The sequence below is a fragment of the Pipra filicauda genome, unplaced genomic scaffold, assembly GCF_003945595.2.
Source record: "Pipra filicauda isolate LSUMZ 115617 unplaced genomic scaffold, ASM394559v2 scaffold5_size6683894_pilon, whole genome shotgun sequence".
Lineage (NCBI taxonomy): Eukaryota > Metazoa > Chordata > Aves > Passeriformes > Pipridae > Pipra > Pipra filicauda.
The window spans coordinates 3,668,549-3,693,874 of NW_024104754.1; the positions used below are offsets into that span (position 1 = coordinate 3,668,549).

General features: G+C 38.9%; 1 protein-coding gene across 1 annotated transcript in view; it reads left to right on the top strand.

The window, feature by feature from the left end:
- Nucleotides 1–21,783, top strand: part of MTX2 (metaxin 2) — a 34,326-nt gene extending 12,543 nt beyond the window's left edge. Inside the window, exons 2-10 of the mRNA XM_027733754.2 lie at nt 758–805; nt 1,770–1,816; nt 13,596–13,668; nt 16,311–16,387; nt 17,184–17,276; nt 18,035–18,073; nt 18,481–18,606; nt 19,191–19,267; nt 21,289–21,783. Of these exons, the coding sequence (XP_027589555.1) occupies nt 758–805; nt 1,770–1,816; nt 13,596–13,668; nt 16,311–16,387; nt 17,184–17,276; nt 18,035–18,073; nt 18,481–18,606; nt 19,191–19,267; nt 21,289–21,496 (788 nt within the window). The 3' untranslated portion in view covers nt 21,497–21,783. The remainder of the gene's footprint in view (nt 1–757; nt 806–1,769; nt 1,817–13,595; nt 13,669–16,310; nt 16,388–17,183; nt 17,277–18,034; nt 18,074–18,480; nt 18,607–19,190; nt 19,268–21,288) is intronic.
- The last annotated feature ends 3,543 nt before the right edge of the window (nt 21,784–25,326 follow it).

Below are 25,326 nucleotides of genomic sequence, written 5' to 3' on the forward strand. Positions count from 1 at the left end.
CAAGTGGTGTATGATTGATTACACACAACAGTTCTCAACTGGAAGATGTGATTGTCTTTTATTTCCTTGCCTCATTTTTTTTTAACAACTGCTCAACTGTTTTGAACAACTGATGATGCAGTTTTTTGAACGCATATTGACATTCCCATGTTAGGGTTGATCTGTAGATAACTCAAAGCGATAGGTAGCCCCAGTCGCCCTGGTGGGTACACTTCTGAGATGCCCAAGCAGTTGGATTAGTGGGTATTATGTCGTGTGAGGACATAACTTCAAAAGGCAGAAAGCTTTTCCATTTCCCCAAAGCGTTCTTGACACTTGGTTTGGAGGTTTGTGCCTCTCTCCTCTGTGTCTTGTTCTGTTCTCTCCAGAATTCTTTGTTTAGTATCTTAATAAATAGTTGCTCTTGGGAGTGGCCAGAATTAGGATGGGAATGTGCACAAGGATGTCCTTACAGTGGAGGGAAAATAGCTGCTTTAGCTGCTTGAGAATTACAAGGCCGTTCTGTAATGTAGCTTGAACTTCAGCTCTTCTTGTAACATTACATTTTGGGACTTTCTGCTCTGTGATGTCCCTCTGTGAGCAGGAGAGAGAAGTATGGGAGAAGAGAGTGACAGTGGGACATTTTTAGGGCATGTTTAAATCTTGCATCAGCATCTTTGCAGTTTAAGTTCCTGCTCTAGGTAACATTCGTGTTCAGTTAGCATTTGCAAGCACATTGTTGTTTGTCTTGAGTAATTAATGTCTCCTCTTTCCACAGCCGCAGAGCCTTGGCCTGAAAATGCTGCGTTGTATCAGCAACTGAAGGGTGGGTACACTGGTTTTGGCAATTAATAATTACTTTATTTTTAGAGAACACATTAAATATGCACTAAGATAATTAACTGCAAGGAAGCACAGAAACTGTTAAAAGAGTCCTTTGTGTTGTTTGTCTGGTCAGAGGTTTTAGCTATGTTTGCATCTGCCAATATAAACCAGCTATTCATGGCCTATAAGGTCCTTGGTTTATTATTGACTCATTATATTGGCTGCTGTAGGCAGTGTAAAATGATGTGGTTGCAGGCACAGTTGGCAGATTTACTGCACCAATAGCTGAGGCAGCAGATTTTTGAAGTCTTGTGGTAAAGTGGACTCTCAGTAAAAAGGAACTGTTAAAATGTATAGGCTAGGATGGTTCAGGCTCCCTTTAGCAGCTCTTCATATATCATCAGATCACATTATGGCCCCCATTTGGGGCTCAGCAGCCTGCTACAGTTGTCAGAAGACTGCAAAGTAATGAAGACTAATAGGTAGCAGCCCTAGTCTTCTAAGCATGGAATTTTTATTGCAGTGAACTTGTCATCTTTCTTTTGTGTGACAGACCTAGACACAGTGTGCAATATTAACTGCAAGCTGCTTTTATAGGTTTCTGAATACTTTTACTTTTTAGCCAGAGGAGGTATGAAGATGCAGTTTTATTTAACTTTGATTAGAAGAAGAGTAATTGGCATAAAAGTCAAGCATTTGGATTTTTAGTTGTGAGCGTTTTTTATTGTATATTGGTGGTAATATATGATAAGTGCAATTGCATTTGCAGGAGAAAAAAATCCTGTTTTTTTTTAATCTTTTTAATATTCATATCACAGATTTTTTAGTCCAGCTGCATAATAATTATATATGTGCTCCCTGTTTTATGTGTCAGAAATGCAACCCAGAGTGGTTTACAGTTACAGGTCAGTAGCTAAATGTGCACTGTTTTTTTGTAATTGTGTGTTGTTTTTTTCTTTCAACAGATGAACAAATTTTGCTTTCTGATAATGCATCTTCCCTTGCTGTTCAGGTAAAATGTCATATTTTCTAAACTAAAGATGTTAATTCCATTTTATTTTTTGAAATATTATGTAGCTAAAGTAGCTGTATTTAGCTAAATGGTTAATTTAAGAATTATTTCTGCTAAAATCAGTGACTTATTTCCTGCATCTGATTTGCTTTACGTTGTCATTGGAGTGCCAGAGTCTAAAGGACTTGAGGACTTTGAAAGTCCTGCGTAGAGTGCTGCTACTTGTACTCCTATTTATATTGGTCTATGTTTGTACAGTATCTGTTTGTCTGCTTACTGTGGGAACTGTGTATGATTCATACCTTTTGTCACTTGTTATGCATGTTTGTCTTGTAACATTTTGCATGATGTTTGCTGCTTATTTAATTCTCAAAGCTAATACTGCCCCAAACTCAAGGCGTATTTGCTTCATGCTGTGGCCATCACATCTCTGTATGTCTCTGATAGGTTTTTTGAATTCATCATGTATACAGACTTGAGATCCAATGTGGTTTTTAGAAATAGTCCATATAATTGACAAACTTGCACCTCTAATTGACTGAATAGCACCTCTGTGGCTGTGAAATCTGTGTAATCTCCATTAACCTGTTAGGTTCAGTAACCCCAAATGTCAAGGGGACGTTTTGGCCATTAGTAGAGAAGGCCTGGCTGTCAGAAGTGGTGGAGAGCAGGATGTCCGTAAGGTTCTTGTTCTTCAAAGCAACTTTGCTGCGGCTTTGCTTAGCAGGGAGTTGCACTGTTCTAATGCTTCTTGCTTTTTGTGTGTGATCTAGCACAGAGAAGCTCCAGCAAGCAGTCTTGTAGACTAGACTGCTACCTGAAAAAATCACATTTTATTTAACCAAAGTGGGACACTTGGAGGCTGTAACTAACATAAAAGGTTAGGATCATTTGGTCATGGTAACTACTTCCAGGATCTCTTAACTTTTTTCCTTCCAGTCTGGCAATCAAGGAAATACCTCTAAGAGTAAATTCTATCACAGCAAGAAGATAGCTTTATCCTTTGCTGGAAAGAGGAGTTATCCTTGATACACCTAATAAATGGGACAGTGTTTATTTGTTTGGGCAGTATGTTTTATATTGTGCCTCACAGTAATGCCAGTAAGTTTTTTTTGTTGCTCACTTGATCTCAGTGTTCCTTTTTACTCCAGCAACTGTATTTTCTGTCATTCTTATGAATTTTCTTACTGTCTAACAATGCGTGTATGTGTGGCTTGTATTTAAAACACAAAGCCCCAACCCACCAGAAAAAAATTTCCTTTTCTAATGCATCATTTTGCTATACTGTTTCCAGTCCATTGTTATCCTACACATGTCACTTAGATGATAAATTAACTATAATATATTAAAAAAGCTTGTTTTTCTTCAATATTCTCTAGCTGGACAGCTGATAGTAGCCATGACTATAAATATGACTCTGGTAGATATCTGATCTTAAACTTTATAGAATAATTTTGTATTGGGGAATCATATAAATTTTTAAGAATTTGTGTAATATGGTTGTGACTGTGAAAGAATAACTGTCCCTGGTGTCTCTCATCTTTTTTTAAATGATACTGGGATATGCAGTTATGTATTGTAGCTTAATGATCAGAAAGGTTTAAATATATCTGTGTCTTTTGCATAAGGAAATTGATGACTTCCTGTCTTTCAGGATTTTATTTTGATGAGAGCCTGTTATCTTTTTACTGGATATCTTTTTGCTGGAGTTTTGGTTTTTTTTTGGGGGGTAGGGGGGTGGGACTTGGGATGTGTGTCTTTTTCTGAAGAAAAATTTGGAATGAGGGATAGGAGGAGAAATAGGAGCTGGTACCTGAGACTTTTTTCCCACTATTGCCATTCCTTTTCCCCCCATTACTGATTTGGGGCACATGAATATCACCAGAGCAGATATGAAAGATAAAAAGCTTGTTTGTGGCTTTGAACTTCCACGTGGTGAAAACATATCAGAAGTTTGAGTCTTTCTGGTCGAAAGAGTGTGTGGAGTCAGCCACCATCAAATCTTTGAGAAACATGGTTCACAACCAGACTCCAAATGTGCTGCAGCCAGTCTTTCAGATATTTCTTAAAATCTCCTTGTAGCACGTCTTCACAGCGCTGCTCTGGGATAGGTCTCAGAGGGACATACATGCAGATATCTCTATATAAAATAACGAATACAACCCAATGCCATAGTAAGTAACTAGTCAGAGTAAAACTTGACTATTTGGAAGTTGCCAACCCTGCAATACGGATGGCACTTCATGTATCTCTTGTCAACAGAGCAGATCAAGTAGACAGCAGAGCAAGCTGCTCTCAGTGTACGTGTAATTAGTGAGGAGTGAGGGTTGCGGGTTGAACACAGGAAGTTGATTTTGTCTTGCTGTTTTAATAATGATTGGACTTATGACTTCTCATTGTGCAGTAAAATCTGGGCTCCTAATGTCAGATAGGAGGGGGGAGAACAGTCTTCTGGGAATTGCTAAGTGACGGTGGTGGTGCCTTCAATAGTTAAAAAAACCCTAAAGACAAAAATCCCTGTCATCTTATGGAACTTCTATGTTGATTCTGGTAGGGTTGTTTGTTTTATTTTTTGTTTGTTTGCTTTTTAATTCCTGTTCTTCACATTGTTGATTTTGGAAACAGACTAATTTAGCAATTTCTTTGTCTTTTACTGGGTTCAGATTCTTTATATTTGCTGAAAGTGCAACATAATTTCAAGTGAACTAGTGCATAATCTCTGGTACATCTCGGTGTTTGCACTCCTTGTTTGTTAACTTGAAGTAGTGTATTATACAGTCCTGCTGAAAGTGAAGTCCACTAGTTCTTAGGCTACAAAGTCTTGATATTGAACGAAATTTTATTTTCACTGCAAATGAATTAAAATCAAGGGAAAATACTAATCAGTAATGATTATTCAGCTATTGGAAAGAGAATATTTGTACACAGAATGAAGGCTCTGTTCTTGTGAGACATTCAGCACTCTTCCCATCAAAGTTAATGAAAACACACACACCTCCTGGGTAACATGACTCATGGTTAAAACCATTCTCTGTGTATTTATTGTACAGCTTCTGTTATACAGCATCCCTACTTACCAGGCTTCTCATAATGAAAAAAGCCACCAAAACTAGTGCATGAGTACACAATTATATTTCGATAACAAAACAACTCCACAACTTCAAGGAGGGAAAAATGGAGTTTTAGATGTATTAAAACTGATTTGCCATATTTCAGTCTGAAGCAGAGGGCCTGTCCGGGCTCCATCTCCTTATTGATGCCTGGTGCAGGTAAAGCCATGTTGTTTAGTGCCTGGGTGGAAGTAGTGTGGCTGAGTAGGAGGGAGGGGGTTAATACAGCTACACTGTGCCAGGCCTTGCCTCAAATGGCAGCTCAGAGCATCTCTTTGAACTGTTCCAACTTGTCTGGAGGAGGAATGTGGATGTTGAGACTGCCTCTTTTATTACAGGTTCTTCTGAAATCTTTATGCAGGTAGTCTCATAGCCTTGTTCAAAAGGCTGTCTAAAATGTTCAGGATTCTGGAAATTCTCATAGATGTCCTGAGGTTATAGAGCCTGCAGCTCATTATGTTAAGATATGTATTAATGGCTTGTGCAATTGATGTCCTTGTAAGTGGTCTTAATATATTCCAGGGATGTGCTTCTAGAATTGTCTGTTCTTAGTCCTGAATGACAGAAGGATGTTTGGGCAATTTAAAATTGTGTTACACAGACCAATTGCTTATTTACTTCAACAAGTAATCAAATAAATGTGTAAATCACACATGATTAATTGCCCTTGACAGATTTGTGATTTTTTTTTCTGTGTGTGTGTATGAATTGTGGTTTGGTTTTTCTCTAGACAAAACATTAGCAGAAATTTGAACTTGTTGCTGAGGCTTAAACAAAGGCTTGGTACTGAAATGAAAATCTGCCAATCCCTTTTTTATAAAGAGCATAAAACCTGGAATTCTTCATGGTGAGAAATGCAGTATCAACATAATCAATCTAGCAGCATTGTGTTGTTGCTGAAAACATGCTGAAAACCCAAGATATGCAGGTAGTGTTTGTGAGTGAAACATCTTTCATATAGTTCTAAGATGAAATTACCTTTGAATGAATAGAATCTTCATTTATCTTCAAAACCTCTGTGCTACCAGTGAATCCACTCTTTCCACATTCCACAACAAGAATTACATTATGCCATTAGAGCAGTGCCATGCTGCAGTGTAAAATAGATTGTTTTGGAGAATGAACGTGGCTTTGCTATAAATTACGTTCACAGGTACAGAGGAATTTGTTATTTTGTTTAAAATAGTCACAAATATAATTAAGCTCTTAATTTATGTTAAACTACACATGTGGCCATTACCATAACTGTATTAGGAATTTAATCTGTCACTCAAGGAATGATACTGAACAGTTTTCATTTATAACCTTAGACACACTATTTCAGTTACAGGGTCTGCAGCTGTTTGATATGAAAACTGAATTATTCTGTAGATTTGTTCATGGTTTTTAATTTTAAAATGTGTTCCTGCAATAAAGTAGAGAATAACTCTTTAGTTGTCATCACATACTGTCCTTTGTATGCTCATGAAACAATGTAAAAATGAAAACATAAAATGCCTTTCACTCTTTCATCATAACGTTATTGTGTGAGTGCCTTTAGAAGTGCTGCTGAATAAGATGCTCTCTTATTCATCTTGTTCTTTATTAAATGTTTAGCCATTCGAATGGCTTGTTCTTTATTAAAAAGTAATCATGAATATATCTTCTTCAAATGAAGCCTGGACTGTGCCATCTGAAAAGAGTGTTCCTCATGTGGGGGCATAAGTTGTGAACTATTTGAGTCTTGGCATAAGTAATTTCATTCTTGCCTCTGATCTCAGAAACTGCAATCTGGATATGATTTACGTCAAGTTGTAACTCATTTTTAATGAGTATATGTGTTTGCTTGTATGTGTTTTCTGAGAGGGAACTGGAGGGGAAGAGGAGAGCGTTGTGATGGAGCTCTGCCAGGGCGATTCACTGCCTGATGTGTGTTTTGTGTCCAGCTGATGGTGTCCAAACAGCCCTTCCTTTGCTGGGCAGGGCAAAGAGGAAGGGAGAGCAAGAGTGAAAATCCCAGCTAAAACAATTAACTGTAGGAATAAATACAAAACTCCTCCCTCCCTTCTCTTACTCCTTGTCCCTGTTTTTCGTGCACAGTCACTTTCCATCCTTGTCATCATAGGAAGGCACAATGCCATTGTACCTTCTTGCATTGTTTCAAGGGCGGCAGCAGCAGCAGCGGAGATGAGAATGTCAATTGTGTGAGAAGAGGAGGAAGGGAAGGGTGGGGTGAGTTGCCCCGTGTCTGGCTGTGGTTTCTGGGCTTTTGAACTGTGCCAAATCAGCACAAAGGTGATTGCTCTGATTATTTTTTTTTAGATAACTGAAATCCAACATACTACCTACGTTTTGAACTTTAAATTGGGTGGGCTATAAGAAAAAAACAAGCCTTACATTGATTGTGTCCTTTAAGCAATGCTATTGTAAATGTACTCCTTAATTCTGGCAGGAGGTGTCACCTGCAACTGCCATGATTGAAATGAATGATAGGCATAAGATTGTTGATTAATTTTGTAACAAGTGTCACCTCAAAGCTTCCTATCAGCCCTTTTACACATGGTTACTGATCCTTTGCTCTCGCAGCTGAAATAGGAACTTGCTTGTTTCACCTGCCTTTGAAAACAGAGCGGCCCATTCTGCTCTCTGTGAGTAGAAGACAGTGCAATACAAACCACCAGACTCTGTAGATCAGTGTGCACTAGGGCAGGAAAGGCACTTGAGAGGCTTATACATACTTTTCTTCAGTTTGTTGTCCCACAACTCTTTCTTCCCTAATCTATAACAGTATATATTGGGAGGGCAGGGAAGGGCAGGCATAATTCATCTGGTGGCATCTTTTTTCCTCTCTCTTCTCCCTCTCTCATGGATGTGCAGCAACCAACCCTCCACCTTTCTGTCTACAGCAAGGTCTCCCATTAAAAACAAGGTGCACAGGAGCAGTAGCAACTCTGTAGACTCGATGGCTTCAGTCTGGAAGAAGAGAGGTGTCATTGCCAAAAATACGTTTCTCCCTTCCCATTCCAGGTACCAGGAGAGTAGATGATGCTACAGGTAGAGAGGCTGGAAGAGTGTGAGAGAGGAGACTGCTAGCCTGCAGGAAAGAGAGGCAGAGGCATGTGTGGGAGAGAAGCCGACAGACTGTATTAAGCCAAATCTTTATTTTTTAATGCCTTTATCTGTTTTTTACATTAACCTCATCCAAAGAAAGGACACATTTTGTTCCGGAAATAACTTAAAGTGTTTTTGGCAGAGATATTAACTGTGAGTTACTAAACTGGACAGTTTTCCAGGCATCTGCTTCAGCCATTGGCCAGTGTCAATACTGCACAAGAAATCTAGCCTCAGTTTTTAAAATTATCAAAACGCAGATAATCAGTGGAATATATGGATAAAGAAGGCACTCTTGCTGATGCCAGGGAAATAAACTCAGTTCTTCCCAATCTGAGATTTCATCGTTCTTGTTTTATGCTGCATTAAATAGTATGGACCATGAAATTATTCATTCCTTTTAAAAGCCTGAGCATTTTAGTTTGATGTCCTTCAGTTGTAGTGAATTTTGTATATTTATACTTGAAGGAAGTTTCCTTTATTTGTGTAAAGTCCGTTGGGCAAGCATCTCTTGATCTTCTCTAACACAGGCCAGGGTAAATAAGAGTGTTAATACCTTCTGTTTGTGAATTGATCGAATTAGTTAACTCTTCGGATAGGTGTTAAGCATAAAAAACACCAAGTTTATCCATTCCAGGAGAAATTCAGTTCTCTTTTCCTGCTTAGAGTTTGTTTGGAATAGCTTAAAATATTTATGAACTTTTTCAGTGAACTGAATTTTCAGAATTACTTTGGACTAGAAAACTTTAGATGAAGTAACGTGTACTTTTTCAGAAGAATTGCAGCTGCTGTAGTATTATCATATGAGAATCCTAGGTGCTGGAGGAGATCCAGGTTGTGGCCTGTAATAATCACCCTCTTCATTCTTTGGTAGTACATTTTTTTTTTTCCAGAAGAGAAAAGAGCAGGAAATTTAATGCTATTTTTTGGAATTTCAAACATCTTTACAAGGTATGACAGGCTGTGCTCAGTTATGTATCTTGTTTCTAGTTTTGCTATTACTGTCTTGCTTACCATTTTTAGGTGAATTTTTGTAAGGATGTGATTAACTAGCTTGTGTATCACTTGAAACTCAGTTGGCCCCTTTCAGTCCTTTTTTTTAATTCTTCACCCAAATTTATGATGTTAACAATAATCTCTGATATACTAGAATAAGCCTGGGCCCTTGATCTTTCAGATTGCTCAGCTTTTGATGCCGTGTCTTTGAAGGGGTGTTGATATCTCCGTAAATCTCAGCAGAACTGCTCTGGGGTGGTTTTAGCCTTCAATCTCTTGTCCTTGACTCCAAAAGGACTCAGAGGAGCTGAGCACACTCCCATTTCCTAATGGTTTCTCTCACAAGAAAAGCAGGGGTTTACTTGGCTTCTCAAATTATGTATGTGAAGTACTCAAAGGGAAATGAGATTATTTCATCCCTGAGCTGAAATAATCAGTGTTCCACAGCATCTTTTATCAGAGTAGGAAGCCATGACAGTCTGATACCATCTGCACACCAAATGTGCTGGTTCTTGACATGCTACATGAGTGGACAAAAAGGGAACAAATCCTCTCTTGATCACTGGGTTGAAGCATTAAATGAGATAAAGATTCAAAAAAATTGCTGCTTTGTCCTATGTTGTCTCTGTAGTATTTCTTTGATCTGTGCTAATTTCAAATATTTTGGTAAGAGTTCATGCCACTTACTAACATCAGTTATTGTCTAAAATCTAGTTTATCTAGTTGAATGCATCAGAAGAAAAGTTAGAGGTTTTCTGCCAGTGGATATTTATAAGAATACATTGGTCATGATCCTTGTCCATGTTTTTTTCTAAAAGAAACTCATTTCCATAAATATGGAATGCATTCACTGTGCTTGAAAAGCCAAAAACACCTGTGTTTTTAATGCTAATAATTTCCAAAGCCTGTCAGTTACATCAGTGAAAGAATGTGAGTACTCTCACAGCAATGCAAATTGCAAGGCTTATTTCTTAGGCTGAATCCTCACAGTTTGGGTTTGTACTGTCTCCTTTTGTCGGTTCATGAGTGTTTTATGAGCATTTTAGTCAAATTGAAGGGTATCAGTGAACCCTTAGTTTAAGATGAATCAAGAAGTAGATACTGGCCTACTTCTCTAGGTAACAGTTAAGCAGTATAGATCCAATAAGGATTAAACTTGTCTTATATTGCGGATCTTTCATTTTCCTGCAGAACAGTATGTAAGGAGCACTTAAAATTGAACAGGTTATGCTTTGGATACAAGTTACAGGGCAACATACTGGTCTTTTAATTCCCTGGGCTTTTATATTTTTAAGGCTGTTATGGTAGGTTGGGGTTTTTTTAATTTTTTTTTTTGAGGTTTATTGTATTTTACATTTAGGTTATATTAATATTATATATTATATACTTAGATTTATTTCATCACTCATCTTAAAAGTTGATCCTACATGTAGACAAAGAGTGAAGTGGAATAGGTCTTGGCACAGGGATGCTGAAGGGGGGTTGCTGGAACGGCCTTGTAAGGCTGCTGAAGGGGCAGCTCCAGTAGCCAGTGGTCAGTGTTCAGAACCTTTCAGGGGGACTGCTGGGGTGAATGCAGAACCAGATGGGCTTGCACCATTTTAATATTAAATTATTCTTCAGTTTCTCTGTCTCAGTCCTGGTCTCCCATTTATGAAACATTCATCAGAACTGAAGATGACTATTCTGAGGAAATTTTCTCAGGTTTTTGGTTTGGTGTTTACTTTAGAGTCTTTAATTTTTTAAATTTTTTTTTTACCCTTACTGAAGGTAGACTGACTAATTTCTAATGTTACTAGAATCCATGCTTTATTATGCAGAGTAGCAAACATTTTTATATAGTTAATACTTATTTCCACATTAGAGCTCAAATTTAGTTCAATCTCCTCTTTCCTCTTTTCTTTACAAAATACAAAAAGGCACATGGATCCAGTGTGTTTGCATTTTTGAGATGCCAAAATGTCAGTGCATTCTGAATCCCCTTTGCACTAGGCCAGAGACTGAGGTGGAATTTCCCTGCCAGGTGTAAATAAGGGTTGATATTCCTTGCTCTGTGGATGTTTATTGAGGAGAAGGAGAGAAAGAAAGGTCAGATTTGATGGAAACTTGTTAGACCTCTTTACACTGAAGAGATTTTATAGTTTAGCTTCTGTGCTGAGGACTATTTTTCGGTTGCAAACTATTTTTGGTAGGAACCTTGTACTATGTAGGAGCCTATGTACAATGCAAGGTACAGTTGGCAGTATTTTGCTAAAGCAGCTCACGTAACCGAAGTGTTCTGTGCCAGCATGTCTAATTTTTGATATGCTGATACAAAAAAGTAAAAATAGTTTTCTGATTCATCTCCTTTTGCTTAAATATGTCTCTGCACTTACGAGCTTTTCAGCTTCACATGTTGCCCTAGTTCCAGTGCAGCCCAGACTTCTTTTTCTTCTGAACTTGCAGTCTGAATAGTACATGGCAGTTACAAAATTCCTCTCTGCAGAATTGCAGTTAATTTAGTGCCTTACTGTGAAAGAAATTAATTTGGTAAGCCTAGACCAAATGAAACCTCACATTTTTTGAGATTAAATTCAACAGCTAAGGATTAAGTAGTACGGCAGAAGTTTACTCCTCCCACCCAAAGATGAAATTCTTTGGAGCTGTTGTTTGGTGCCATCTGTTCCACTGCAGTACAGTACTGTTGTTAGCTACTGGTGGAGCTTTCAGAAGAATGAAGTCTGTGTACTAGTGGAGTTAGTGTATGTTTTTCATGTCCATCAGTGGCATAGGAGCATGTACGTAATCATTTTTATCTCTGAAGAAGTTGTATATGAAGCCCCAGTTTGGGCAGAAGACGTGATGCAAATAACAGCAGCTGGAGCAGCCTGGACATTGCTAGGTCCTGCAGAGCCACAGGCAAAGGCAGAGATCTAGGACTCTGACGGACCAGTGCCTTAAATTACTTAAATTACTGAAGAATTAGTCCTTTGGGTATCCTTACTGTTTGCACGGAGTTTGGGGTGCCAAGGTAGCAAGATCCTCAATTTTTGGTGGCCTCCAATGGGTACACAGACTTGGTCAGTGAAGTGTTGTCAAATGTGGCCAATTCATTGCTAAATAGTGGAGGACCTGCAGTATTTGGCGTACGCTGACTGTGACTACTACCCTCTCTTTATATATCTGTCTATCTCTCTGTCTGTATGTGTACATACAGTATTTGGCTCCCAAGCAGGGCTTTAAGTTAGGCTGAGGAAATGAAAAGATATAGAAATCCTTGCAGTTCTGAGGCAGGCTCTTACCAGCTGTGATCAATGTCTTGTGTAGCAGTTTGTGACCATAGTTTTTGTCTTTGAATTGACATTTGGATTTGAGTTAGGTCATGTAAACCTGCGAAAGCCAAATATCATAATGGACTATGCAGCTCTTTGATTTGATTGGAAAAGGACCAAAGCTTTTGGCTATTTTTCCCTGGACTGGGTTAGGGTTTTGGGAATAATGGCCTTGAAGAACATAGGAGAGAGAAGAGGCGCTGTTTGGGTTATTTTTCTTTGCTTAATGGATATGACAGAAGCCACAAACACAGGGCTGATGCCAGCGTTCGTTCATCCCTTTTGGTCTCATTTAGTGCAGAAATGAGCAATCTCAAGATTCAGATTTAGGTTACTTTCATGTCTTGTGTTTAGAGTCTGAGCAGCTAAAGCTGTGAGAATGCAGTTTACTGCCAGATCCTGCAATCTGAAGAGGAGGGAGGAGGCTCGTGTATGAAGTGCTGTGTTACAGCAGCATTTTTCTTCATAGTGGGAGCCTTCTTGCTGTAGGCCTTTTTTACCTCAAGCCATGGTGGATAAATAGGTATAATTTTGGAATCCGGAATTGTGACCTGCCTAATTGAGGAGACAAAATGAATGATAGGAGTTACTGAGTTGTGAGAGTCTCCAGAGATTAGGATTCCTTATTTGCCATGTTCTGTCCAAATGGCAAATACTTTTCTTGATGTTTTGGTATTTCAACAGAAATACACTATGGATTCTGTGGTGATGGCAGGTGCTGACAGAAATTGTTATCCTACTGAGAATGCTTTGAATCTAAGAGTACAGATAGAAAGAAATGGTAAATTGATCACTTATGCTCTCCATGAATCCCATAAATTTCTGGCAGCTATTGTGATTATAATATAGGAAGGTGCCAAATGTGTTTGCCATGTTACACAACATGAACTTGATTAGCCAGCTTTAGCCAGAAGTGAGTACTAGGATTTTCAGGAGGGGCAAAATGTCGCTTCATTTTGTACAGCCACAACACTAATTGTGTCTGTCAGATACTGACTGCTTCTTTGCTCATCTTGAAAAAACAGTAAAAATAGATGAAACTGCATTAGAAGAATTCCAGTCAATGACTGAATCATAAACTGTTGTCTAGGGAAGTTAAAAAAATCTTGTTTTTCTTTACTTGCCCTTCTTTCTTCCTAAAAGCAGTATGTAAGGAGCTATACTTATAAGAGTGTGCTAGGAACTAGCTAAAACAGTCAAAGGTATTGAAAACACCACATTTGTTTGTCACTGGTATATTAATGCTTTTAAAATGTGACTCTTTGTTTCCAGGCCTTTTTGCAAATGTGCAATCTGCCAATCCGAGTGGTTTGCAGGGCAAATGCCGAATACATGTCCCCATCTGGTAAGTGTGGCCTTCATTTAGATTACCATGTTATACTTCCATTTTGATACCATGGCAACTATGCCTTGTCTTGCTGATAACAGTCGGTCAGTGCTACTGTGTGTGGGTTGCCTTTCCCTCTCCTCCAGTGCCGTTTCTCCTCTGCAAACAATCGAAGCAGTGAAATGGAAAGTGATGTAGGCACAGTGTGTAACTGTGCCTTTGACTGCAGTACCTGTATAAAGCTTTCAGAGTGTTCAGTGCCTGGTGGAAATCTTCTCTCAAATGTCCCGAAGTAGAAAGACATACGTGTCTAAAAGGGGCTTTGTTCTGCATGCAGGGAATATTTCAGGGAATGCTGTTATATTTGCCTATTGCTGGAGTGAGACAACACTGGAGAAAGGTTCTCTTTTGTTACCCTGTCTGGGAGATGACTGCCAGGATGTTGATACAGGAGACCAAAGGGTGCATTGTCACTGTTACGGGTGACAGGTGATTTTAAATCGTCCTCAGATCCATGAGACTGTCTGGAAAAAATCCAAACTGACCACCAAAAAATTAAGTATTAGAAGGGTACAGAGCCTGCCTTTTGCTGGAGGTGGCTAGTTGCCTAAAAATGTCCAGAGGCTAGCTTCAGAAGATTACCTAAAAATCAGAGGGAATTACAGAATGCAGGGTGCAGAAGTTTGTCAATCCTCACACTGTCCCAGATTTTTGTTATGTGAGGAGGTACATATTTACTGATTCTCTGTCTCTGGCTGATGACTGCCATGTGGAAGCGCCTGTCAGTATATGTCTGCCACCTCTATGGGTTCTGATGCTGCTACTGATATTTTTGGTTAAAGCAGTAAAATGTGGCTATTTTAAATGTAGGTAGAATTAGATGTACTTTTTGCCCTTATTCCTGGAATCCTTACTATTTTTATTTCCTTGCCTTGTTTCCTTTCTTTATATTGGTTTAATGATAATTCAGAGAAGGTTTTTATTTGTTCCCTTCTCCCTCCCCCCTACCCTCTGTCTCGCAGCAGCAAAAATCTGCATCTCATCATTTTGGGGGGAAGGTTATTTATCTCATAGTCATTGTAATGACAAAACCCGTTCTGAGGGACTCAAAAGTATGATCCCGAACGATTGTCTTGATACGTGAAGTACAGTCTGACTGAAACCACTGAAGTCTGCAGCACAGAGGTCTCTGTTTCCTTCTGCACATGGAGTGTGTGGATGCAGATGAAGCCTTTGTTGGTATGATGCACTTCATTTATTATCCTTAGGCTTATTGAGCCAGTCAGGAGTGAAGCTTGTGATAAAAACCATGACTGAATCTGATGTTAGTTGAGCTGGGCTGGACAGTAGGTTGTGTTTCAGTGAAAAGAGTGAATGTATTGCCAGTAACATATTTGCAGCCAAGCAGATACTGATCCTGCTCTTTGAGCTGTCTGTTGAGAGTGGAGTCTGCCCATGATGAGAGGCAAGAAGGTAAAAAGGATGCTGTGCCCTCTGCACTGGGCAGGCTCATTTACTGCCTTTGGCTGGGAGGACATTTACAAAACAGCCAGCATTTATCTCCATTTTATGGATTATTTCAATCATGTAAATAATCCTAAAAGATTTAGTCTTAAATATAAGATTAGTATCTGTCAATTGCATTTGAAGATTTGCAGGAAAAGCAGCCTGGTTAGGGTGGATTGGAGCAGGAGCTCTCAGCTTCACGCCTTGAGAGCTGGGAAAAAGGGGCATAGGACAACATCTGTAATGCTTCATGGCTTGCTGTGAGTGCAGGGCTTCCTCTTGTATCTTGCCTGCCTTAGAGCTTTGGCTTAGTTCTCTGTGTAAGAAAAGTTACCAAGCAGAGAAGATGATGAGCTGGACCCTCAGGGCTCAGCTTCATAGACTGAATACTAGCCTTAAGCTAGAATTAAGCTTTAACCCCATTTTGCTTCCATTTTGCTTTTGGAGAAGCTCCTTCTGTCTCTCTTCCCTGCAAGACCGTGAAGCTGAGAGTCTCATAGCAAGAACCTCTTCCTGATCCCAGGACCATGGGGGCTTGCAAATACCAGCTCACAATAGAGAGTGAAAGCAGGGGCAGCCAACAGGAACCGGATGGCCCAGTTGTTGGAAATCTGAAGGACTGGAGGAGGGGGAAGAGTCAAGACCTTGCCTTACTGAGTGTGAATTTACACTTCCCTCTGCTTACTTTCCTGGGCACAGTTCCACGTCTCCATCATCCTTTCAGCAGACCTTTCCCCACCAGTGGCTTAGAAGGGACAGTGGGAATACATTGTGTGGTAAAACTTTTGCTCAAGGGCTCTGTCTGCTTTCCTGGTATTTCCCAGCTGTACTTCAGAGTAACATTGAATTAAGTCTTTCCATTATTAAAATACGAGTCAATAGATCTCACTCAATAACTTTGAAATACACAATTGCAAGTATCACATGTAGAAGAGTTTCAGGAGGAGGAAGATCCAGAGGAAGGTGTTTGTTATTACAAACATTCTATGTATGTTATGTATGTTAGCTTTACCTGTGCTCATTTGGAAAAAAACCCCAAACAATCCAGCCACTGATGTTCAGGTATACCTGCAGTATTTAATTGCTTTGAAAATTGTTAATGGTGTTTTACAGGTTAAAATAACTCTTACTACAGTACATTTCTCCTCTTACAGGCAAAGTACCCTTTATTCACGTGGGAAATCAAGTAGTGTCTGAACTTGGGCCCATAGTCCAGTTTGTAAAAGCAAAGGTAATAGTACGTTTTTTTCACAAATTGGTGAATACCATGTTAATCTTGCTTAGCATTGTGCTGATTTAGTGTGCTCTTCTGGAATGTTACTGAATTTGTTAAGACAGTATAGGTTTTAAAAGAAAGATATCATCGAATAGGAGTTTGTGAGGTGAAAATGTTTTTCTTTGTCATTTATGCAAATCCTGGAAGTAAATTCTATGCAGAATAGCTGCATACCAGTACCAGTTTCTGAGACTGTTTTTCTACATGCCTCATCTCTGGCATGGTTTCAGAGCTCTTAAACCCAGAACTGACTGGTCTAGATCCTGAAGTGTGAAATAGTATTCAAATTTGCCTTTGTTTCCCCACTCCCCCAACTGTCCCCTCTATTTTAAAAATTACTGTGTTTTCACTGAGAGGTTGATGAAGTTGTATTACAGATGTAAATTTGTGTTTACTTCTTGTCACAGAGATACACTAACCAGGAAGCTGTGTGCTCAGTGTGTTCATCTGTACTGATAATAGTCTGAATTTCTTGTAGATTAGCTTAGATCTTTTATAGATTAGATTAGTTACATTATGATGATTTGTTTTTAATTCTGCAGGATACTGTATGTAAAAATTTCATATGTAATTTGTTAACGAACTGTGTCAGTTATCTATGTCCATATAATCTATGTATCTATGTCTGTGTCTATGTAAGAGATCAGGGTCTGAGCCAAAGCTCATTGACTTTAAAGATCCTTGGGTCATATGTTGTTGAATATTCCAGTATCCTTTCTTACATGTGTGTCTTTTCTCTTTTCCCCATTAGGGCCATTCTCTCAGTGATGGGTTGGATGAAGTCCAAAAAGCTGAGATGAAAGCCTACATGGAATTGGTCAATAATATGCTCTTGACAGCAGAGGTAAAACAAACCCTAGTAACTCCACACACTTACATAAGCAACTATAGGCAAGAAAGCTTTAGGATTTTTCTCTGTAGTGGAAATACTGCTGTTCTTAGATTAGGTCGTCAACTTTTGAGGTGAAAGGAGACGGGAATAAATTCTCTGTACACTGTGAAGTACACTCACAGGAATAAATTCTCTGTACACTCTGAACACTGCCTGCTGAAGTGTTCCTGGAGACACAAGTCACGTACAATTCCCCTCACCTAACTGGGGTGTGTCACCACAGCTGTAGAAGTAACTGACTGGAAAATGCCAGTGGTTCGTGGTATCCTACTCCAACCCACAGCTGGGCAGGCACCCCGCTATCACCTCCCATGCTGTGCATGCTCACATATGTAGTGGGAGGCGTGGGTTCTCTGCAGTTCGCGTCCCTGGCGAGTTAAGGTGACGCAGTCCCAGCGTGGGAGCAGTGTTGGAAACACTGGCAGGATACAGGTGGCAGAGGAGCTGAGGGCCGGTGACCTCTGTGCTGAGTTGTGGGCAGTGGGAGCGGACCTTTGATCTCAGCCTAGTGCTGGTGCTGGTGAAGTAAGGACTAGCAACTGGGCCTTTGCCTTCCAGTTTTAATTTCTTTTATACATTCAGAGGTCAAACAGAAGAAATGAAATGGAAATTTAATCTAATATAGAAAAGAAAATTCTACTACTGAAGAATGATTGTCTCTGTATTCTCCTTTATTAGGAAGTTTTAGTAAGTGTTCTTTCTCTTCCTAGCTCTATCTCCAGTGGTGTGATGATGTTACAGTAGAGGAGGTGAGTGGTTCCGCAGCATTTATCTTAATTAAAATTTAATGAGAAAACACTTTTGCTCACAACTGCAAGTCCCTGCTCATAAATGAAACATGGAGGTTTATACCATTAATGGTACAGTCTTTTCACTTTAATTTTGCTTGCATATACATTTTAGGGAAGCTGTGTCATTACTGAAAGTAGCTGACTGCAGAATAGATATGGGTTTTGTATATGTTTCTGAAATAATAGCTTTAAATAGTTATGCTGCATAGTACAGATTCTGTGCAAATAATTATGGCATAGACACAACTCCCTTTCTCTTTTACAGCTCCCTTTCTGCTAGAACTGTGTAAATATTAGCTGTTTTGTCAAGAGGTATCTGTATTTTCTTATATTGTAACACCGTACCTTTCTGTCTTTAAACAAAGATTACTCACCCAAGGTACGGCTCCCCTTACCCGTGGCCTCTTAACCGCATTCTGTCCTATCAGAAGCAGTGGGAGGTGAAGCGAAAGATGAAAGCCATCGGATGGGCTGGAAAGACACTTGAACAGGTCAGTATGAAAGGGGAAGCTTATTTCTTTACCCTGCCTTCTTTTTGCTTTTTTTTTTTAAAGGCTTTGGAAAGTAGCTGAACAGATATATTAAAATGTATATTCTGTACTTAAAATATTATCTGGAGTCAGGTATTTGCCTTCAGTAGCAATAAATCTTAAATTATGTGCAATCCAGTGGGGTGGGAGGAGGGATATTTTACCATGAGTGTACATCTTTGTTGGTGTTAGTTTAGGCTGTAGTCCTGAAAATAGATTGTAAGTCCTGTCTGCCACTTCCTGTATGACGTTAAGAGGCACGCTTTGCAGGATTGCAGCAAGTTTTGAGGTATGAGTTAGTACCTTTCATTAAGTTTAGTTATAAATGTTATGGGAAGCACTTAATCAGAATTGCCTTGCATCAAATGTTAGATTAAGTAACACTTGCCTACTGTGTCCTTTTGACTGACTTTAACAGCTTTTGATATTTCAACATGGTACATTCATTGTTCCCACTGTCAGTGCAAATAGAGGAAGGAGGTTATTTTTTGCAGTGGTGAGATTTCCTGACAATATGGATCTTTCTTTCTTGTGTGTTTTGATAGGTGCTTGAAGATGTAGATCAGTGCTGTCAGGCTCTCTCCCAGAGATTAGGAACACAACCATATTTCTTCAATAAGCAGTAAGTTATTCTTTACTGAAATACTGCATCCAGGAATGTGAGATATAGGTATATACCCATGTACATACATACATACATACATATGTGTATATATATATATATATATATATAAAACTCCTGTTTTATTTTAATGCTGTGTGATTAATTGCAAAAATAAAAATATGTGACTGGAATCTAAACATGAAATTTCATAAATAAGTATTTAAAGGTTTTAAAAGGAAAGTTTCTGTAAGTTTGTTGTTTTTTTTTTTCCCCATTTATGATTTAGTTTTTACTCCTGCTTGTCTTCTCTACATGATTCTACCACAACTTATGTAGGCTACAAATGTACACCTTTATACAGTCAATTTCTTATTAAAAATGATACATTTAAAGCTTTACTTTTATTTCTTGGGTAACATTCTCTACTAGAGGAGTGAATGTGTGTTGTGCTGTCCTGATCTGGACAGCTTGTCTTGCTCTTAACACCAGAGGCAGTTCTGAATGAGCATGAGTTAACTAACTGAATTAGCATGAGCATGCCTGTGAGTTCTAAGAACTGGGGGAGAAGCTAGCTGGTCCACAAAGGACCAGATGCAAAGTCAAAACCAAGATTCACATTGCCAGGAGAGAAAAAGGAAGTGACCTGACCTCCATGGGATGTCCTCTGCTCTCATCAGTTTCTTTCAATTTTTTACATTTTTTTCTCTGCAATAATTCAGTATTTTTGAAATGTTATGGACTTAAATAACATCACATTAGCTCCCTCTTTTCTCATGTCCATGGATCAGTCTAGAAATGCACAGATCTGGATTTCACTTGACTACATTTGGACAGGGAGATGCCTTCAAATGGCAAGATATGGTCTTGGATACTTTTCTGCATTTGTCTTTGCCCCTTGATCTTTTCCGAGTTGAGACTAGGTAGGTAGTGTTAATTCAAAGGATACAGAAATATGCATTATAGAAGACAAGCTTAAATTGCATCTTCTCATATGATTATTAAACATAGTATCTCCTAAACTTTCCTTCTGTATTTCTAAAGAAGTGTAACTTGGGGATTTTGTGTTTGTTGTTAACCAGGCTTTCTTGGTACAGTTTCAACCTTTAAGCTTTTTAACTGTCTGAAATATTACCAAAAAAGTATGTGGTTTTAGTCCAATATTTTTCAGTCTGTGGCTTCTGGGAGTCTGTGGGAGGTAAATAAGAAAAGCAACCTGTTGCTGACAGATTTAACTTTGTCATACAAGAATACACATCTCCACTGGAGAGTGCTTAGTGATGCACAGATAAAAAGGCAAAAAAATTATCAGTTAGGAAAGCCTCATGCTGCTTGCCTTTAACACTTGTAAAGAGGGACTTTGAGGTTATTAATATGTTGGAAAAAAAAACCTATTTGCACATGGGCTACTTTTATACAAAGATCCAAGGTAAAAATTGAGAAGTCTTGCACCTAAAATAAAGTAGGACTGGAAACATTCCCAAAATATTTGTTTTCTTCTGTGTAGTTCCCTTTCACAAGAGATGTTTCCAGTTGCTGCCACCGTGGAACTCCTTTTCTTGTTTGTTGAATAGTTCCCAACTGTTGAAAAGCACAAAAAAAAAAGAATTAGGGGTCTTATGCTTCCACACCCCCCCTCTTTTTTTTTATCCTGTGAGATAATAGTTGGGTTTTTTTAATATACATCTGCAAAAAAAAAAAGCAAAAACCCCAAAAGACCTGATAAGCATTTGTCCTTGTTACTGAACTAAAAGGTGGAGCATTGTTTGATACTGAATTGGTAACTCTGCCCAATCTAAGTGTTATTTTCACACTTCCAAGCTCCCAAAAGCAAAGAAAATGCCATGCCATACTGAGAACAGTTAGTGTTCTGATATACTGTATACACAGTTTCCATGCAATTGGTAAGTTTAGTATTGCCTAATTTCATCTGAATCCTTAAATTGTATACCTATCTAAAGGTTATTCAGAACAGCAGGGTTTTTCTTGATCAGGACTTGCCTTCCAAAATACCAGTTCTTTTTTTCTGTTTGATTTTACAGACCAACTGAATTAGATGCTCTGGTGTTTGGACACCTGTTCACAATCCTTACTACTCAACTAATCACAGATGAACTCTCTGAAAAAGTGAAGAACTACAGTAATCTCACAGCCTTTTGTCGGCGAATAGAGCAGCAGTACTTTGAGGTTCATGATAAAGACAGCTCCGCAATTGCAGCCCGCTCCGCTAAGAGGTCCTTGCTGAGATAAGCGTGGTGGTTGGGGTGGATCATGTTGCAGTTTTGAGTTTTGTTCAATAAATTGATTTTGAGAATGGAAATGTGCGTTAAGCTTTTTGAAGCTGCCAAATCATTCTGGAGTAAGAAAAAATGTAAAATGCAGTTTTTGTGTTGTAGAATATACTGTGCATACTTCGCCTGAAACGTCTGTATGAGCACTTGTGTTTTACTAGCCTGTATGCCACTGACTGTAAAGTGACCTTGGAAAAATATTGTATCTGTTTTAAAAAAAATAAAACACTTAAAGTTTCTCTCTTATCTTTATAAATGCCTTTCTTATGAAATTTAATGTCTGTGTAGTTAATGAGTGGGATCCTGGTGGGAGGACACCTGGAAGACAGCTGTATGGTGAACTAGTTAGAATTAGTAGTTTGAATGAAAGGACTCATTAGAGATCTTAAAGTTTGTCTGCCTCAGCCAAAATTTATTCAAAGATTGGGTGAAGAAAAATGTCTTGGAGTTCTGCAGCACACGAGTATGTGATCTTATTCAGTCAGTTCTTACTTTGTGTCAAAGTAGCTTCTGGCTGTCATTCCTTCCTCTTGGTTGTGTGTCTCGCCTCTGTTTTTATTTCTTGTTCACCTTTGGTTTTTTGAATATATTTTTTTTTCTTCCTATGATCTCCCATTTTTAGTCCTCTTGCTGTTTATTTAAGAAATTAATTTGCTAGGTAAGTGTCTGTCTCACTCTTTCCACTTCCAGTATGTTAATATTGCTTCTGAGCTTTGACGTACTAGACGTGGTTCTTGTAGGAAAGAGACTTGCTATGAGCTTGCATGCCTTGGTCCTTCTGCCTCCATGTTATCCTATGGTACATGTAGGCACAATGATACAGAAGTAAACAAATATCATTGTACTCCAAAAACCCTGGCAACATGGAACTTTTCAAGGGAGAGTTCTTGTGTGTAGGCAAGGACTCAATCTCACCAGTGTTCCTTCAAGCACATTAAATGGTACTGCTCTGTTCTGCTTTGTCAGTTGTACTTGATGCTTTTCCAAAAGCTCCAACTACCCCAGGAATGTCCTGGTGGCAGAAAGAGTCCCTGTGCACTCAGGAAGTCATGGGCACAACTGGGAACCAGCTCAGACTGTTTGGCTAGTTGGAATCATTGTGTTTTCTTATAAAGAAATATATTCTTTCGGCTATACGCCTTAGTGTCAAAATACTTAGTGGCTTGAACTGGTTATGCAATGGTCATGAGATTTTGGCTGCTATTTCCTTCTCTCTTAAGAACTGAGCAGAAAGCAGCTGCGTACCTTGAACTGGCTGAGTCTCCCTTGACTCTGAGGTTCCTGAACCACTACTGCTTATTCATCTTTTCAAACTAAAACCCATCAACTCTTGGCTGCTTAGTGACCATTTCCACTGTCAAAGTGGTTGGTAGCTGAGAACTGAGATATTTCTTTCAAACCTGCTTTTCTGCATTAATTCAACTTCTGGGAAAACTGGAAAAGAATTTTTTTGTTGTTGTTTGTTTTTTGTTTGTTTGGAAAGAATATTATGATACATGCTACTTTGAGAGAAAAACACTCTAGTAGTATCTAAAGCTAGCAGTGCCATGGTGATGCGGAAATCTTGCGTGAAAACTGAAGTATCTTAATCCAGAGAATTAAACTCTTGCTAATTGCAAAGCACCATTCATGAGGGAAGATTTTAACCTAGCTTCTGTGGTTTTAGCAGTTCTGGTACTGGTAGACTGAACTACAGCAGTAATTTACTTAATGGATTTCTAAACCCACCTATTAACTTCTAGGCAGTCTGAAAAAGTGCAAGTGGACATGTATTCCTCCTCTTTCAAGGTTGCAGTGGCCATTAGCCACCTTTTAACCAAATTTCTGCAATTGCTTTGAAACAGCATTGAATGAAACTGTGTTTTTATATGCTGGCAAGGTTGTGGTGAGGCAGAGCAAGCACTGGAAATACAACACCTTGAATGCTGAACAGCGAGTTACTGCAAAGTTTGTGCAGTAGCATATAGCAAGGTTTATACCTTCAGAGTACTAAAAAAAACCCTCACAGAGATAGCCATATGCATTAACCTGCTTTGAATGTCTCATCTAGAAAATAAATTCTGTGGCAGTGGTTGGGCAAAAGATACTGATCTCTTGCAAACAAAGCGTTTAAATCCACTGAGCTACTCAGACTACACTTAAGGATACAGAGGCAGGCAAATCACATGGAGTTTTCAATATTGAAGTGAGAGGACAAGCAGAGACTGAGCTCTCAAGTTACACTGAAGTTTCTGAAAGCTTAACCACCTTCCTTGTGTGTGACTTGGATAACTTAATTATTAAAATTTAAATGAAAAGAAGCATTCCTTACTTCCCTGACTGAAGAGAATTCTTTTTATATGGCATGTTTGCTACAGGGCTGGTTTGTAGTTCAGGCTGCACCTCATTCTAGGCAATATCTAAACTTACAAGGAAAATCTTGGCTTTGCTACCAGTGTTGAAAATAGCTATTAAAATCCTAGCCAAATGACATACCTTGTACTTCATAAGTACCAGAAACCATTACGCTTTTTTAAATGACACTTGGTGGCATGATTAGTGCTACAGAGCAGACTGGGCTGAGCTCAAAGGACCAAAGCTCGGAAGCCATGCTTTAACTTTGGGAAGCTGCAGTCCTACAAAGGACACTGTGGCAAACCAGCTTGTGATTTGAAAGTGGCCAGAATCCCAACCACAGGCTAATTTATAATATTGGATCATTGTTTCCAGCTGACAGTCCTTTCAGATCTCCTGGTTTTCCTCTTCCTTTCTGAAGAAAGTTCTCCTTGACTTGGGAGTCTCTGATGCTACATTTTATGATGTGATGAGATTTCAAGACAGACATGTGAAGGGGCTTTGGTGGGAGCAGCTTTTGCTAGGATCTATCACTTTTCACATATGAGTTGTAAAAATTCTAGTATTGAGTGGTGTTAATGAGATATTAATCTGCTGTTTTTGCTGACTTTTATTTCCCCTCCTCTTCCCCAAGGAAAGAAAAATAACCTGGCAATCTCCTGCCTCTCAAATGTACTTAAAGCTCAGTGTTGTGGAAAGAAAGAGGCTATCATAGCCATACACGTGGAGAATGCTGCTGTGCTGCACTTAATGATGCCTCTTAGGATCAGCTATGCTGCTAGAAAACACTTCATTTCCTGTGGCTTTCTTTCTTTATAAGCAGAGTGCAGCTCCAATGGCTCTCACAACAATTAGCACCCACTTGTTCTGCAGGTTTGAAGTTTTTGCATTAGTCAGGTTGAGAAATTCATGGTATTAATCATGACTGAAGTTGTTATTTATCACCTGCTGGGTGAGAAATAATAATTTTGGCACTACTGGGGCAACAGGCCAGAAGTACCAAATTAAGTAAAATATCTAAACACCAGCAAGGATCATTTCTCTGATTAATGAATTGTTACAAAGAAAAAATGCTACTTGTTTTCTGATCTTAGGAGAAAAGTAGGAGTAGGAAGTAAAAAGCATTAGCAAAGTCAGGATGCAGTTTGAAACTTTCCTGGCTGATCTCTCTTCTGTCATTTGCTGACTGCTAACACACGCTCATCCACTCCACAGGTTTGTGATACTTGGCTCACATTCCCAGTACCAACTTCGTAAAAAGTAGCATTTGGCAGTGAGCTCAAGGCCCATTATGTAACTACCTCAAAAGAAATGAAATGACTTTAAGCTTCTAGGGCTTGTCTAGACTGGAAGGTTTTGCCATAGGAACAGTTACCAGCCTGGCAAAATACCATTGTGTGAACGCAATAACAGAGGTTCAGGAAAGAAAATCGGTGACATCAAATAGAATGAAGT